This window comes from Leptosomus discolor, chromosome 1, assembly GCF_034619465.1.
Source record: "Leptosomus discolor isolate bLepDis1 chromosome 1, bLepDis1.hap2, whole genome shotgun sequence".
Lineage (NCBI taxonomy): Eukaryota > Metazoa > Chordata > Aves > Leptosomiformes > Leptosomidae > Leptosomus > Leptosomus discolor.
This window is the reverse complement of record NC_141391.1, coordinates 71791395-71808341: the sequence shown is the minus strand read 5'-3', so window position 1 is coordinate 71808341 and position 16947 is coordinate 71791395. Positions and strand designations below refer to the sequence as shown.

The window sequence follows — 16947 nt, the reverse complement described above, 5'->3', positions numbered from 1 at the left end:
GGCTCTACCCGCACCTGCCGGTGACACCCGGGGGACAGCCACCCGGGGTCGGTTACCCATGGGACAACTACCCAGGGGACAGCCACCCGAGGGACAGCCACCTGTGGGACAGCCGCCTGTGTAGGACAGCCACCGGGGGTCAGTCAGCTGGGGTCAGTTACCCCTGGGTCAGCCACCCGAGGGACAGCCACCCATGGGACAACTACCCAGGGGACAGCCACCCATGGGACAGCCACCTGAGGGACAGCCACCCGTGGGACAACTACCCAGGACACAGCCACTCAGGGCACAGCCACCTGGGGTCAGTTACCCATGGGACAACTACCCAGGGGACAGCCACCCGAGGGACAGCCACCTGTGGGACAGCCGCCTGTGTAGGACAGCCACCAGGGGTCAGTCAGCTGGGGTCAGTTACCCCTGGGTCAGCCACCCGAGGGACAGCCACCCATGGGACAACTACCCAGGGGACAGCCACCCATGGGACAGCCACCTGAGGGACAGCCACCTGTGGGACAACTACCCAGGGGACAGCCACCCGAGGGACAGCCACCTGAGGGACAGCCACCCGTGGGACAACTACCCAGGACACAGCCACCCAGGGCACAGCCACCTGGGGTCAGTTACCCATGGGACAACTACCCAGGGGACAGCCACCCGAGGGACAGCCACCCATGGGACAACTACCCAAGGGACAGCTACCCATAGGACAACCACGTGTGGGACAGCCACCCGGGGGACAACCATCTGTGGGCTGTGCGGCCCAGCGTTTCATTTAATGAAATAATTCTCCACATGTAGGCCTTGTGCAAAACCAGGCACATGAAACCATCTAGGCAGAGGCCGTGTGATCTCTCCATTTATCAGAAACGAGAGAATCCACGAGGGATCGTGCCCATGTGAGCGCTCCCGATGCAGGGGAAGCTTTGTTTGGACACCAGAGTCAAGCAACAGCAAGACCCCAAGCCCTAGAAGGCAGACATCGTTAGTTCCAGTGCTCGTGGGATTCGTTTTGACACAGAAGTACGTGGGGCTGCTATTAAATGATATGTCTCCCAGGCAAGGCTTTAATTAGGCAAAGATTTGAATGTGTGTTTGAGCTTGTATCAATGGCCCTATTTAGTAAAGGCACTTTTGCATCCTGCTCTTTTTCTGTTCTTGGCAGTAGACTCCTCCAGTATGGCAATGCAAACTCATAATTCTTTAAAATATATGCTTGTAAACTTTCATTGCCTTCATGCAAATTATTTAAGGAGTACAGGTTCAACAGGAAACAGGAAGGAGTGAGTCTCATAGAAGCCTTTGTCTTTCACAAGGTTATCAGATACATCTAATAGACGTTTCCATAGCTGTGAAGAACAGATCACAAGGTTGGTCTGTGTTACAACTTCTGCTTAAATGCTCTAAGAGAATATGCTGCATATCTAATCCGGAATATAACCTTTTCTAAATGAAAGTGGACTGGAAAATATTGAGTATTTTTAGCTTATGTTTTTCCTAGACCCCCTGTTTGGTTTTTTTTGGGTTTGTTTTTTTTTTTTATCTTCACCATAAAAACTTGAAGGATAGTGAAAATGGATATAATGGGCCTTAAGGCCCAAATGATTTTTTCCAACTACATTCCCGGAGTATGTAATTTCGCCACCAAACTCTTAATCTTACCAGCAAAATTGAATACATGACTACTTTTTCCTTTAGTACCTGGCTGTGTCTACATCTGCTGTAATACCACCCTTTTGAATATTGGTTCCCACTTCAGTGCTTGAGCTGAGACAGAGAATATAGATCTAAGTGGAAAATAGATGTAGATTTCCAAAACCAAAATGAGTGAAAGGTTGCTAAGCTCCTGACAAGTGCTTTTCTTTGGTTCAGGAAATGTCCCTTCTTAAAATAACGAAGCAGTCATCCTTTCTTGAAATTACAGCCAGGTCCAGTCAACTCCCAGAGACACGCTCTCAAAAATATTTGAGAAAAAAATCTTAAATTTCCTTGGTGTTTCAGGGAATTTCCTCATGCAATGTGATGCACACAAGTTACGAGTTTCATACTCTGTATGTACAATTTCATATAAACTTATTCCAGGGTTTCCTCTTTATAAGAGTCTTTGCTTGTGCTTTGCTTATAGAACAAGTTCAAACAACCTAGTTTCTAACATGAACAAATCAATAACATTATATACAACCTATTTGATTTCAGTTAATAGAATTACATGTGAGATATTGCCTCTTGTATCCTGCAGAAATGGGAAACAAAGCAGGAATTTCTCAACACGTAGGAGTTAGTGTTAAGTTCTATATGCAATAAATACAAACTTTAAAATATTCATGGTAGACATAAAGTGGCGTTGACACAGAGTCATTCATCTGTTCTGTGGCTTCCAGGTAAATGTATCACAATGACTTCAGGTAGGCCTTCAGCTTCACTGATGACAAAAAACCACAAGAAATAGATAAAACCAAACCACAAATATTTCACCTTTTTCTTCTGAAGATTTATTCAAATAAAGCCAAACAGCCAAATCATGTGACAGCTTAAAAAACCTGCGTTGCTAGCAGTTTTGCATTTAATACATCCAGAAAAAGATTGTAAATTTAAGAGAATGGAAACAGTATTTCTTAAATTTTTATCAAAAAATAGGAATGGTCTAGCATAAAGAGTTTTCAATTCAGGCTCATTTTCTCTGAAGATTTGCTGTTCATCAGAGGCAAAAAAGTGTCTGTCCATCTTTTTGAGTTAAGAACTGGTTCCCTTCCCACTTGAAGATCCAGCTTAGTAGAAGTTTCAGTAATTCTCTCTTCCAAAATTACCTGGATGAGCTGAAAATTAGAAAAGAAACATGGAAATGTTTTGGCTGTAGGAACTGTAAATAATTTGTTTCTCCCTTCATTGAATAAGAAAGTCTTCTGTGTCCTTTCCTGCTGAACCCGAGCTATTTTACAGATACCCAGCCTTATTTTACATCAATTAACCCAACAAGAGGAGATACACACAGAGTTTCCTCATAAGGTGTCAAAGGTCTGATAGGAGGCCACATCCACTTTTTAATACATCATTCACACTTTATACATCTGCTACAAGCCCTTCTATTCTTTTTCAAGACAAATAGTCTCAGCCTGTCTCTCCTCCTGATGGGGACTGCTTTTTCATGCTGAAATCCTTAAAATCAGCAGAAGTTTTGCCACTGAGTTTAAGCAGGGTCAAGATTTTACTCTCATTTTTTGATCATTTTAGTTAATTATTTCACTTGATCTCCGTATCCTGGATTATACAGACCACTCAGATGAACATTTATCGTTCCTTTAAGTGAAGTAGTTAATTATGTCCTTATTTTTTCTCCCTTTTTAACAAATCAAAGTGTTTGATTCGCTCTCTGCCCACAGAGCTACGAACAGCATAACCTCAGTCTCTCCACGCCCTGATTTGGAGCATATTGTATGTTACGAAGGTGTGGAATTGGATTAAAAGCTACAGCACAGTGCTCTGCAGATAAACCCACTGCAGGTGTGCAGTTTAATAGGATTTTAATTTGGTAACAAGTGAACAAAGAGAGGAAGCCGAGAATGGGATTTTCTAGATGAAATAATGCTATTCGTGCTGAGAGAAAGCAACTGCAAGCTCTATGATAAGCAATAAAGATCGGGCCAATGCTCTCTGGGCTGCACTTTTATAGATTACAGCTTGCTCAGAGCATCTTCATTACTGCCACCAGTTTCAACAATTCTTGATTCACACTACGTGCGTTTGGCTATATAGCATTTCATCTGCCGCACTCCCTGTTCAGCCAGTGTGTTCAAATCTTATATTGTCTCACTCCCCGCCCTCTACATTTTTTCATGCGAAAATAATGTTTTCCTCGGGAGTTGTTACCAATTTGGAACGGGTACTATTTCCAAGATTATAAACAATTATTTTCATGCTTCAAATTATATATATAAAAAAAATCAGAAATATGCCGTTCAAAATAAATGGAAAAACATGGTCTCTCTGCCGAGGAGTGTAATTTATATTCAGCATGAACTAGGAATGGAGGACCAAAAAACAGATGGGGAAGGAACAGGATGAATGAAGGTGATAGCTAAAAGATCATGAAGGGATCTGCTAAGCCACAGACACATATTGATGCTGCTGATATCAGGGCAAGGTTGGGAGATTCTTTTCTGACTGCTGTTACCAGTCCTCCCTCTCGTTTTTTCCAGGGTTTCATAGCAAAACTGAGTTTTTAGCGCTAATTTCAATGAGATGAGGGTGGAGGTGCGATGAACAGATTTTTTTCCCAAGCATAACAGGCTGTAGAGAAGACATAGAAATGCCTTGTGGAACAAGATGGAAAAGATACGGAGCTTGATGTTGTTGGCAGAGGACGGAATGGAGGATGGGAACTGACGAAAGACACTGGGTCGCAGAGAGCTGCAGAGGCTGCATGAGGTAAAGGAGTTAAAAGGAAAAAATATGAAATACACCCATGATGCACAGAGCAGTATTTCAGGCAGCAGAAATGCGGTCCAGGAAAGAGCAGCATGGCTGGTGGGTGCTGCTGAGGCTGCTGAGGGTTTAGATACCCTGCAGAATGGGTTGTGGCTGAAGGGCGATTAGTCAGGAGCAGGGACAGATGGCTGCTTGGGAGCGTGATGACGAGTTTTGGTGATCAAAAGTCACAGAACACAAATCCTCATGCAATGGGAATCTATTCAGAGGATCTACAGAGATGGTGATGATACAAACAAAGTGACGGGTGATGGGGATGCTTTTGGCAGCTGTGTTTTTCAGCAACCTGTGGAATTAGAATTGACACCCAAAAAGCAGCAGCCTGCAGTGGTTGACGTGGGAGATAACACCCGTTTGAAGGACACAAGTAGGCAGAAGTGCTCACTCAGTCTGTCACAGCTCCTGAAACCCTTTTGAGCAGCTGCTTCAAGTTTTTCAGCTCCCTCACAAACTGCAAACACTTGAACCACAGCAGCAGCGGGCTCTTACTAGAATCTCTTTTTCATCCCACCGTTATCAGCAGCTTGCACGTGGACTGGTAGAATCCATCAGCTGTCGGGATCTTTAATCTCTTATCTCTTTCTACACTCTCCCAGTCCTTCACTGTCTCCTTCTCCCCTCCACCCCTTCTCTCAAGTCATCCTACTCCCCATTTCATGTTTTATACCCTTCCTCCCTTACCCTGACACCCCTTGTCCTTCACACTAACCAGCCTTGCTCTGTTCTCGAGATCATGTACAAAATACGCAAAACTGATAGACATATTTATAGGGGCATCGCTTACACACACAAAACCTGGGTCAAACCCTTGCCTGCTGACGCCCACATAAAAGCACTGTGACGGGCCTAGTGGGCCATACAAAAGCCCATATGGGCAGCGCAGTGAAAGACCATAGGAAGCAGGGTGGGTATTGAGTAAGATTTCTACTGGTTTATCTCCTAATTTCTGACTGTCAGTGGTTTAGACCTTTCTTGCTTGTAGCCTGCACCCAGCTCAGTTTGGTTGTTGACATTAAGGTGATACGGCAGGATGGGTCATTATGTTACATTTGAACACTAACAAAAGCTGTCAAACATGCCCATCGCATGTATAAATAATTCTTGGTTTGTCCCCTTTAAGCCCTCTTTCTCCCCTCTGGTTTTCACTGTGAGCTACTTTTATCATGACTTATATTTAAAAAAAAAACCAACAAGGGTCTTTATAGCTAATAAAGATGTTTTTAAATCCATCCATTTCCAGTCCTGGTCCTGGTTTATGGAAGCTGAATACATCTTGGGAGTAAAATAACCATAGCAGGATCACCCCAAGAATGTAATTTTCTTTGTGAGTCTTGGTGCCATTAACATTTGTCCAGCACTGTTTTCTGGAAAACACAATGTTCTCTGAGATTTAAGACAAGTGCTGTTACTGCATGGAAGAGAAATCTGAGAACAGCTGAGTGTCTAATTCGTCACTTGTATTAAGCACAGAGGCTTGATCCATGTTCCCATATGTCCTTATATTTAGCCTTGTATCCTAGGAAGACTTGGAGTCTATCTTGTTTTCTACCTGTATGTCACCCCTTGTGCTAGTGCGTTTGAAGCAGTGGACTGACTGTGAGAAAGTCTGGTGGACTGGAAATGTCTCAAGGATTTCATACTTGTGCATCTTTTGATAAAACTAACAGGTAGGTGGAGGAAAGAGAGCCTCTCGGTGCTTCCAACAGCGAGAGAAGACCACACCATGTGCTCTCTCTTCTGATCACTCAATAAGCACATGCAGCCTGTCTGTCAGCTAGCCCGCAAGCTGCTCCCAACCCACCAGAGCAGTGCTGCTCTTGCTTAGACAACATCTGGGGAATCTGAAGGAGTGCCAAATGTCTGCTGGAAACCTAAGGAAAGAATCGAGGAAGTGTGGTGAAGGGGAGGTGGGTGGTGTGGAGATTATGATCCCTTGATAGGATTGTGGGGTGGGGGCAGAATGTGGAGGATGCTCTGTGGCTTGAGGTTTAGGTGACATTGGACACAGCTCCACGCAAACCTAGATTTCATTAGTTCTATTTTACACACATAAAAACCCGCAAACAACCACACAGCTCCCAATCCCTCGTGATTTAACCAATTTACAATTTTTTAGTTTAGTTTACTTTACTTTACTTTACTTTAGTTAGTGCTTATTTCACCTTGCTGCCTGCGGCTGTGTCCACCAAACAACTCAGAACTCTGGAAAAACGTCGCTTGATCCAAAGTTACTCTGGCTCTGGATCAAAGATATGAGAGCTGTCTGTGAAGCACTGGCTTGAGGTTGCTCCTCTGCAAAATAGCCCCAGAGATGGCTGGGCTTGTAAACCCACAGAACAGGGGACACATTTTGCTTTGCGACCCAGAAACTTTCATCGTCTTCCTCCTCTATACAGGACTGGAGAATGTGAGACACAAAATCCACGAGTAGCAAATTAAACAAATGCCAGGATCCTAGGTTTAAAAAAAAACAAAAATAATTTTAATGTCCTCTTCATTTGCTTATCTTCATCATGTGTTCTTTTAAGCGCTTCATTACAGTAACGGGCTAGACAAAGTAGCAGACTAGCACTCATCAAATAGTATTTAGAAAATTATGTACTTCCACATATCGCAGCAAAATAGACACCAACTGCAGATTTTAGACGTAAGGAAAAATCTTTGCCCCTTATTTTAGCTGGAGAGGAAAGTGAACTTGTGTTTATTCACTTTCCTGTTCAGGTTCTTCCCCCACGTTCACTGCTACTACGAGGATTATCAACAACCACATATCATCCCTGTTCTCCCCTCGGACACATAAATCATTCCACCTCTTCCCAAGCAAACCCTCCTGCAGACGTCTGTATGTCTTGTATCTGTGGCATTAAATGGACTACATTGCAGTTTGGGGCATAACTACTAAAAGCCAAGAGAGACTCACTGAAGCCTTTGACTTTTGAACCATACCTTGGTTGAAAACCCTTACAGTAAAGAATAAGTCTTCTTCCATGCTGTAAATCTGCACAGGAATTCATCAAGCAATTCATAACTGCTACATCCCACAAACATGTTTACATGGACATCAACAAGGAGATACCACAATTTATATGAATGATCAAGGTTTACAGAGCTTTAAAAATGAGAAATACTGCCTCTTTTGATGTTTTATGTATCTGAGAAGCAGCTGCTTCTGCTGTTTGTCCTTTTGCACATCTTTAAATTATAGCAAAGTAAGTAAAAGGACTTTTTTATCTGTGGCACAAGGAAAGGGACTTTTATACTTGGAGTTCAAACTATGCAGATCTGACACTAGTAGCCCCTGAGTGTTTCTAACAGTCTTACAGGTGTTTTCAATATATTCTGTAAGACCAGGTGTGAAACAAAAGCTACCATACCAATTGTCCCTTGGGATAATAGAGAGGGACACAGTTTTGAAGGGAGAGAAGGTTGAAGCAGCTTGCTTGCAAAAGAAGAATGCACAGAGGTCATTGTCCAGCCGATGTGGCTCAGCAATACATCCCTGAATGCCTCGGAGTGGAGACCAGTAAGGAAATGGCAGTGTACCAGCTGATGTGAAGCTCTGTGATGGAGATATGTAGAGGCACATTTGCTGGAGCGGAGGTAGAGCTGAAAGAGCTGTAGTGGTCCCAGTAGCCCTGACTGCTGTAGCACACTTGCTCCTTGCAGCCTTACAGCGGGGGTAACTTGGGCATCACCCATGTGGAGACCTGGGCTGGAAAAGGGTAAAAGTCCATCCTAAATTCAGAGGTGTGAGTGTGCCAGTATATTATGTGTGCCAGATGTGCCAAAATCCAAAGCAAGAGCCGCAGACAGAAGTAAGTTTGGGTTTGGTTACCGGTAAGGGGTTTATTTTGGGGGGAGGCACACTGCATTAACATGACACTCATGCATTCACCTAATGTTTCCTCAACGTGGATGCCACATAGCTCGACTTGCAGGCTGCCCACCGTTCCTGCAAGAAATGCTTAGATTTAAGAAATTTCTGAAAAGCAATGACCCTGAGTATAGAACTTTGACACCAGATGGCTTGTTAACACAATGGCTTTGGACTCGTCCACTAAAACTCAATATCCTACCAGAATAGAAACATGGGAAAGAAGGGACATCGTTAGATCATATAACCAAGCATCTTAAAGAACCAAGGGTATTAAGAAAGAAGCTAATAATGACCAAATTTATTGGAGCATCACAGCAAAAGTTTAAAAACCATTATTTTGACTCTCTCATATGTGAGAACAAGTTCAATCCTAGTGTTACTGAAGCATAGTAGGAAGACTGTCATAAGTGGGATGAAAATATCATTTGAAACTAGTTTAAGGAAGGCTCAGCAGAGGAAGGGATGTTCTCTGTCAGTTGTGTCCCCAGCCACCAACAACTGCAGAACAGGGAGGCAATTAATTAAACTCTTCTTGTGGTGGAAAGAGGGAAGAAGATTTCATCATCATGGGGAATTTTAATAAACATTATGCTTCCAGTGCTGTTCTTGGAATTCGTTCCTAATTTCCTCATTGCCCCAAATATTGCATGTAACATTGGAGAATTTTGTGCAGACCTCCTCTGGAGAGAGAAAGGAATTATTTTATTATTACTGTAATGCAGCAGCTGATGGACAAGAGACCCTGCTGTGCTATATTCCCTGCAGACGCAGAGCAAAACTCTGATCCCGCTCCAGAGAGTTTGCATTCTAAATACAAGACAAAACGTTGCAGCTAGATGCAAAAAAGGGGTGTGCACATGCATGCACAAACACTGCCATTAGCAGGGGAACAATACTGAAGAATATGAAAGGCAACAACCTTAAAGTACCCCTTTCTTATGTCTTTGTAGAAAACACATGAAAGTATGGTTTTGAAGAGGAATTTCAAAGAATATAATGAGGTTTTCTTTGGCTATTTGTGTGAAGCGCCATCCAACAGAAAAGGAAAGAATATGAAGGTGCTCCTTTGAAAGTCTAAAAAGTGGTTCATGCAATTTGGGATCAGATGCTACTCACAGGAGATGGTGCATTTCTGCAGAATGAATAATAGAGAGAGGGCCCTGAAAGGTTTTACAAATTAACAGAATGGCAGGTAGGGTTGATGCAATATAGAAATGGAAGAGTCTGAACTGATTCAAGATGTGGTTGTACCACTTCAAGCCACTTTGAGTGAAAGTGACTGCACAGTCCCTTTGCTTCTCTTGCCTTGCACTGGTGTGGGATGGATTTGATGCTTGACAGCTCAGAGCCATAAAACAGAGAGTCTCTTCTCCCAAGTAACTAATGACAGGACAAGAGGTAATGGCCTCAAGTTGCTCCAGTGGAGATTTAGATTGGATATTAGGAAAAATTTCTTTATGGAAAAAGTGGTAGACATTGGAACAGGCTTCCCAGGGAGGTAGTGGAGCCACCGTCCCTGGAGGTGTTCAAAAGACGTAGATGTGGTGCTTAGGGACATGGTTTAGTGCTGGGCTTGGTAGTGTTAGGATAATGGTTGGACCTGATGATCTTAAAGGTCTTTTCCAACCAAAATGATTCAATTATTCTATGATTCTTGTAGGGAGGGACAGCAGAGGCTCACACTTCAGGCAGCTGTTCCCCATATTTCCCCATACAAATGATGGCTTCTCTTGAAAGAGGGAGTCCTGCCCTTCCCACCATCTCCAGCTGCATGCTCCTACTTTCCTCCCTTCTGCTCATCCTAGAGTTTGGAACAGAAAACAAATCTGGTTGAAAACTAACCGTTTCATTTCCCTGACCTGGCTAGCTATGTCACCAGGCGAATGGTGATGCTTGATGCAAGGAAGAGAGTAGGAAGAAGCGATGCCCCTATTGATTGCATCATGAATTTACGTCAGTTAAAATGATCTGGTGCCTCTGCCACCTCAAGACACAGCAGGGCATATCAATGAGTCACAAAGACCCTACTTACCAAAACCGTTAGTGTATTTGAGGGTCATAGCCTCGCTTATTCTGGTCAGTAGGAAGTTCCATTTCAACTGGAAATCCGATGCCAGTTTTCTAAACTCCTCTTTACTCCTGCTTGGCTGCAGATCGAGAAAAAAATTGCGTTATGATAAAGTTGGTTAAAAGATTTCCTTACTCTTTTATTGAACAGGTTATCTATTATGTTGCAGACTATCTCCCTGTACAAACTGCATACAAAGGTGGAATGAGCAGGGTTTTTGTTAGAATCCTAAAATAACTTAGGTTGAAAAGGATCTTTGGACATCATCTAATCCAACTTCTTGACCGAAGCATGGCCAGCTTAGTTCAGGCCTTGTCCAGCCAGGTACTGAATACTTCTAGGATGGAGATTCTACAGCCTTTCCAGGTAACCTCTTCCTACGCTTAACTACTCTCATGGTAATTTTTTTTTTGTTTTTATCTATTGGAAATTTTCTTTGCTGCAACTTGGGTCTATTGCTTTATGCCCTATAACTGTGAGCCCCCAGGAAAAGTCCTGCTGCATCTTCTCTATACCATCCCATGAGGTAGCTGAGGGTTCTATGAGATGAGAGCACCACGGACCTGCAAAGTACTATTCTTAATTTAAAAAAAAATTAAAAATTAGGAAGTAATCAAGATAAAGAAGTATAATTTACCCTTCTTCAGAAAGAGAAAAAAAAAAACAACAAACTTTAACCACTGCCCAGACCCAAGTTAATTGGTCTGGCAACGAACCGCAGCAGTACCATCAAGCTACCACTAACACTGAATCAGTGATGGAACAGGGACGGTAGAGTTGGTAACCTATGGAAAGGTGCATATGCGAGAATGATCATACTTGAATCTTTCACAAGAGCTAAAGACATTGTACTAGAATGCAGTACATTGTCTACCTGTCCTACCACCTGCTAAAAGTCAACAGTTTCTTGAATCAACAATTTCAGGAATCATCAAGTGTTCTCTTCATTTTTACTAACATTTTTCTTCTGAATTTTCGTTTATTAGGGACTGTTATGTGTCTATGAAACACATGAAGCTTCTGGAAAAACTCAAAGGGAAGAAAGAAGTTTACAACAGGTGGAAAAAGGGGCTAGACAGTTGGGAGGAATATAGAAACACAGAATCTCTGCCAGAGAATGTAGGGATGCAACGAGGAAAGCTAAGGCCCACTTGGAATCGAATCTAGCCAAAGATGTTGAAAACAAGAAGGGCTTGTTCAAATACATTGGTAGTAAAAGAAAGACCAGGGAAACTGTGGGTCCATTGCTGAATGAGGCGGGTACCGTGGTGACAGAGGATATGGTGAAGGCTGAGTTGTTGAATGACGCCTTTTCCTCAGTCTTTACTACTAAAGCTGGACCTCAGGAATCCCTGCCTCTGGCAGTAGGGGAAGAAGTCAGAAGAAAGGAGAACTGCCCCTTGGTCAAGGAGGATTGGGTTAGGGATCTTTCAGGTAAACTAGACATTCACAAATCCATGGGCCCTGATGGGATGCACCCATGAGTGTTGAGGGAGCTGGCAGATGCCATTGCAAAGCCGCTCTCCATTGTCTTTGAAAGGTCATGGGGGACAGGAGAGGTGCCCGAGGACTGGAGGAAAGCCAATGTAACTCCAGTCTTCAAGAAAGGCAAGAAGGAGCACCCAGGAAACTACCGGCCAGTCAGCCTCGCCTCCATTCCTGGGAAGGTGATGGAACAGCTCATTCTGGCTGCTATCTACAAGCACATGGAGGAAAAGAAGATTATCAGGAGTAGTAAGCATTAAGGGGAAATCATACTTGACCAACCTGATAGCCTTCTATGATAAAAAGACTGGCTGGGTGGATGAGGGGAGGGCAGTGGATGTGGTCTACCTTGACCTTAGCAAGGCCTTTGACGCTGTCTTCCACCGCATCCTCATAGGGAAGCTCAGGAAGTGTGGGATAGATGAGTGGACAGTGAGGTGGGTTGAGAACTAGCTGAAGGACAGAGCTCAGAGGGTTGTGATCAGGGATGCTGAATCCAGCTGGAGGCCTGTGACTAACGGTGTTCCCCAGGGGTCAGTACTAGGGCCTGTCGTATTCAATATATTCATCAATGACCTAGACGAAGGGGCAGAGTGTATCCTCAGCAAATTTGCTGATGATACGAAGCTGGGAGGAGTGGCAGATGACAGCAGAAGGCTGTGCTGCCATTCAGTGAGATCTGTACAGGCTGGAGAGCTGGGCGGAGAGGAACTATATGAGGTTTAACAGCGTCCTGCACCTGAGGAGGAATAACCCCATACACCAGTACAGGTTGGTGTTTGACCTGCTTGAGAGCAGCTCTGCAGAGAGGGACCTGGGAGTTTTGGTGGATAATGGGATGACCATGAGCCAGCAATGTGCCCTTGTAGCCAAGAGGGCCAACAGCATCCTGGGGTGCATTAAGAAGAGTGTGGCCAGCAGGTCAAGGGAGGTTCTCCTCCCCTCTGCTCTGCCCTGGTGAGGTCACATCTGGAGTGCTGTGTCCAGTCCTGGGCCCCCCAGTTCAAGAGAGACAGGGCGCTACTGGAGAGAGTCAAGTGGAGGGCTACAAAGATGATTAGGGGGCTGGAGCATCTCTCTTATGAGGAAAGGCTGAGAGACCTGGGGCTCTTTAGCCTGGAGAAGAGAAGACTGAGAGGGGACCTTATCAACACTTATAAATATCTAAAGGGCGGGTGTCAAGAGGATGGGGCCAGGCTCTTCTCAGTGGTGCCCAGTGACAGGACAAGGGGCAACAGGCACAGACTGGAGCACAGAAATTTCCTTCTCAACATGAGGAAAAGCTTCTTCACTCTGAGGGTGGCAGAGCACTGGAGCAGGCTGCCCAGGGAGGTTGTGGAGTCTCCTTCTCTGGAGACTCAAAACCTGCCTGGACGCCTTCCTGTGCAACCTGCTCTAGGCTAACCTGCTTTAGCAGGGGAGTTGGACCAGATGATCTCCAAAGATCCCTTCCAACTCCTACCATTCTGTGATTCTGTGAAATGAGAGCAGATACTGAAACTGCCCGAGTGGATATATGCACAGAAATATGCTTGTAGTTGTTTGCACAGATGGAGTTTTTGTATGCCAATTAATTCCCCCTTTTTCTGCAGCATGCATAAATTGTATTTATGCAAATCTGCAGTCTGGTCAGGTTGCTACTGTATAATGTAGCTCCTGCAGACTAGTGATGGTCATCATGCAGCAGGATAAATGAGGTGATCACTCTTTCTTTTCCGAAATTATTAAATTAATTTTATACCTGAATGACAAAAGTCTCAAGATTTGAGGACACACAGTTCAGGAGGACCCGAATATCTGTGGAAATTGCCAGTGAAGAGATTAAGTCGTTCAGACCTGTGAAATATAGAAGGGAGATCGTTACTTGAAGTGATTGGATTCCTTTTTGGTTTGTTTATGCAGTTTTTCACCTTTTTTTTGTTGTTTTATCTTTAGCTTAAAATATATTAAGACATCTGTTTATAGCATTTTGATTAGTATAATTACACTATTCCTTTAGTGAGGAGTGGTACCCTACTTTGAAATCAGCCAGAATTCACATTTATGTCCATTTCCACAGTATCTGCACTGGCCTAGTTGTCACGGCAAAGGTGGCAAGAATAAACACTTCCAATGTGAAAGCTGGAATTTGATCACATGCAATACCAACTTACTTATCTGAAATTTTAGGTGGTTGAGAAAAAAAATACTGGTCTATTTGTTCAGAGGGAGAAGACAGTTTTAAAACAATAACAGAAAATGCAGAATATTCTATAGACTAACAGAAATATATATAATATTTCCACATATCAGTACAGCTGTTTTACCCAAAAGATTGGAACCTATCACCCAGTGCCAGTCAGTATAACACTATTGCACCTCTCTGAATTTATACCCCTCTAACTGAGACATCTTCCTTCAAGAAGGCATATGGATAGGGTCTATGAAACCTTGCTTATTATAAATAACAGTTTGAAAAATGAAATGAAAACAGAGAATACAATAAATCCACCTTGGAAAGACTAAGACTGTCATTAATATAATGAGCAAATGTAATAAGAGCATTCTGTGCAGTGGTTTTAAGATGTATGTATGTTTTATTTAAACGGTTCTCCTGATAGCTCTTGAAGAAGGCAAATTGTTATTCCTGCAGAAAGCAGTCATGGAAAGGCTGTGGTGCATCCCTTGTCAGTGAGTGAGTAGGTAGCTGGCCAGGAGCAAAGAGCTGAGGTTTCCCCCCATCAGTTCTGTGCACAGCCAAGTCCACCTCGCCCATCTCTTGCTAATAATTTAAATGGCAGCCCATTAATCTAAAAAATTAACTTGCTGTTATGTTCCCATCCCTTTTCATTAAGCTGGCAAATGCATTATGTCATTGCTGCATACAAACTGTTTATTTTATTGTTTACAGCAGCACATCGATCCCGCAGGCCGCAATATACCCAAAGGACGTGAAAGCTGAAATGCCAGTAGAACTCATCCGGTTCAGCATACAATATCTTAAAATCTGGCCATAAGAAATTGTTTTGTGTACTTTGATTAATAACAGAGGAAAACGTGAAATGCAACTCTTAGAAACTTATTTTTTGTCAAAGAAAATGGTAAAAGCCCCCCGAATATCCCTCTTTGTCAACCTTCTTCTAGATGATGCATCATTTAATAACACAACCCCCCCTCCTGCTGCCATAGAAAGCTTTAAGGAAGAGTCAGAACGAAAAGCCTTTCATTCTTAACCTTTAAAGTTAAAAGGATGGTATTACATGCTCCATTCTCAGTTTTATTGGCTGTTTTCCAGTACTTCGGGTTACAAGCAAGGCTGTATTTCCCATTAGGGCAGATGCCATGAATAAACAAGAGGAAATGCTGGAGCTTTAACAATGGCAAGCAAGGGCTTAAGTGGATAGACAAAATACAGCAAAAAAATATTACATTTGAGTTCTATGGCATTCTGCAGCTCCTCCAGATTCCTAAACTTCATTTGAAAGAGGATTCCAGGCACATCCAGAAATCCCTGATTGATGACAGCATGCAAGTCTGACCGCAGAACAGTGACTTTGCTGTTGCAGTTCAAGACTGTTCTCATTGTCTAAAGAGAGTAAGAAAACAGTTAATGCCTTTCATTTTCTCAAGCCCTTAACTCAGTCAAAAAGCTCCCCTTATTCAATACTAGACTTTATATAACCAGTCTCCAAACTGGGGGAAAGAAAAAAATCAAAGGAGATGAATCTTAAGTTGTCTTCAAGAGGTTTTTGTTCTGGGAGATATCTTCTCAATGACACTCTGTGTTGTTGTCTGTGATGGAGCAGACAAGGCTAACATGCCTGCAGTATTCGGCCAATTGCCTGGGCAATTGGTTTTGCCTAGAGATATTATAGTTACACCAAATAATGGTATTTTGTCTAAAACTTGGAATGGTGTATCAGGGCTGACTTTTCCTCGGCATTACCTGTCCATAGTACATGTTTCAATTAAATTCAAAGGCAAGCTTTCTCAAGTTGCCCAAACCTTCGAGAAAGTAAGAATAACATAAGAAATACGGTATTAGTTAAACTAATATTAGTTGGCATTTTATCCCATTTATCTGCCTATGCATCATTTGTGAGTGAATCTGGCTTCACATTTGTCCCCAGAAATATTACTCACATAGATACTGCAAACAATTTTCAGCCTACCATTTTATCCTCATCTCTTCACTTTTTTAAAAAATTTAATTACTAATATCAAACAGTATTGCTTCAGATTCTTGATGAAATAATGAAAACAGTGAGGGAAATTAAAAAGGAATCCCTTAAAATTTGTTAATCCGTAAGCCTCTTACTTCCATACTGAAATCAGTAAGGTCCTAAAGCCTTTGTTGACTTTTGGGCTTTTCTATGAATAATCCATGTCCAGTTTGGCCTTCCAGAGGAAAAATAATCTTTATAAAAACCAGAAGAACTTCAGGATTCATAAATACTTTCGTAAACACATCCCATTCACCAGGTGCTTACTGTGACCCCACACACAGCAGTGAATGCAGCTGCCCATTTGTTTGCAAACATAATTCCGAACCCGGCGATTTTTCTTTTTCATCGCTCTGCTAGCTTTACTAAAACACCAAAAGCACTGTGATTCTCACTCGGTAATACCTTTCAGCTAAGTTAAAGACTAAGCCTTTTTTTTTCTTATTTTACTTGGAGTTTCCAGTGCCAGAAGAAGAGCTGCTGCTTGCAACAAGAACACAGGACCTGAACGCTGGGAACTACTGGGGCAGTATCTTCGTTATGCTGCGAGCACCCGACTCCATGCCCCAGTGTTTTAGGCTGGTTCCTTTAGCCATTGCACTCCACTATGCTAAATATAATTATCTAAATGCCTGAGAGCCAGCTCCAACAACACTTAAATACAGCTTACCAGAGGCAGGAATCAGCCCCAGGAAACGATGAGCATCATATTCACATTCCTTTCTCGCACGGAATTTGCACCTTTTTATGCTCTAATTAGTTCTGCGTGTCCAGGTAGTAGCAGCTGTCAGCCTGCTTTATCTACACATGATGGGAAAGTAACTTTTTTTTCT

The 16947-nt window shown here is 42.9% G+C and overlaps 1 protein-coding gene across 1 annotated transcript in view; it reads right to left on the bottom strand.

Moving 5' to 3' along the window:
* Nucleotides 1-6624: 6624 nt before the first annotated feature.
* The window catches only part of RFX8 (regulatory factor X8), a 32286-nt gene continuing 21963 nt past the window's right edge, over nt 6625-16947 (bottom strand). The window contains 5 exon segments of the mRNA XM_086481792.1: nt 6625-6690; nt 6692-6936; nt 10392-10506; nt 13654-13748; nt 15321-15477. Coding sequence (XP_086337918.1) covers nt 6625-6690; nt 6692-6936; nt 10392-10506; nt 13654-13748; nt 15321-15477 — 678 coding nt within the window.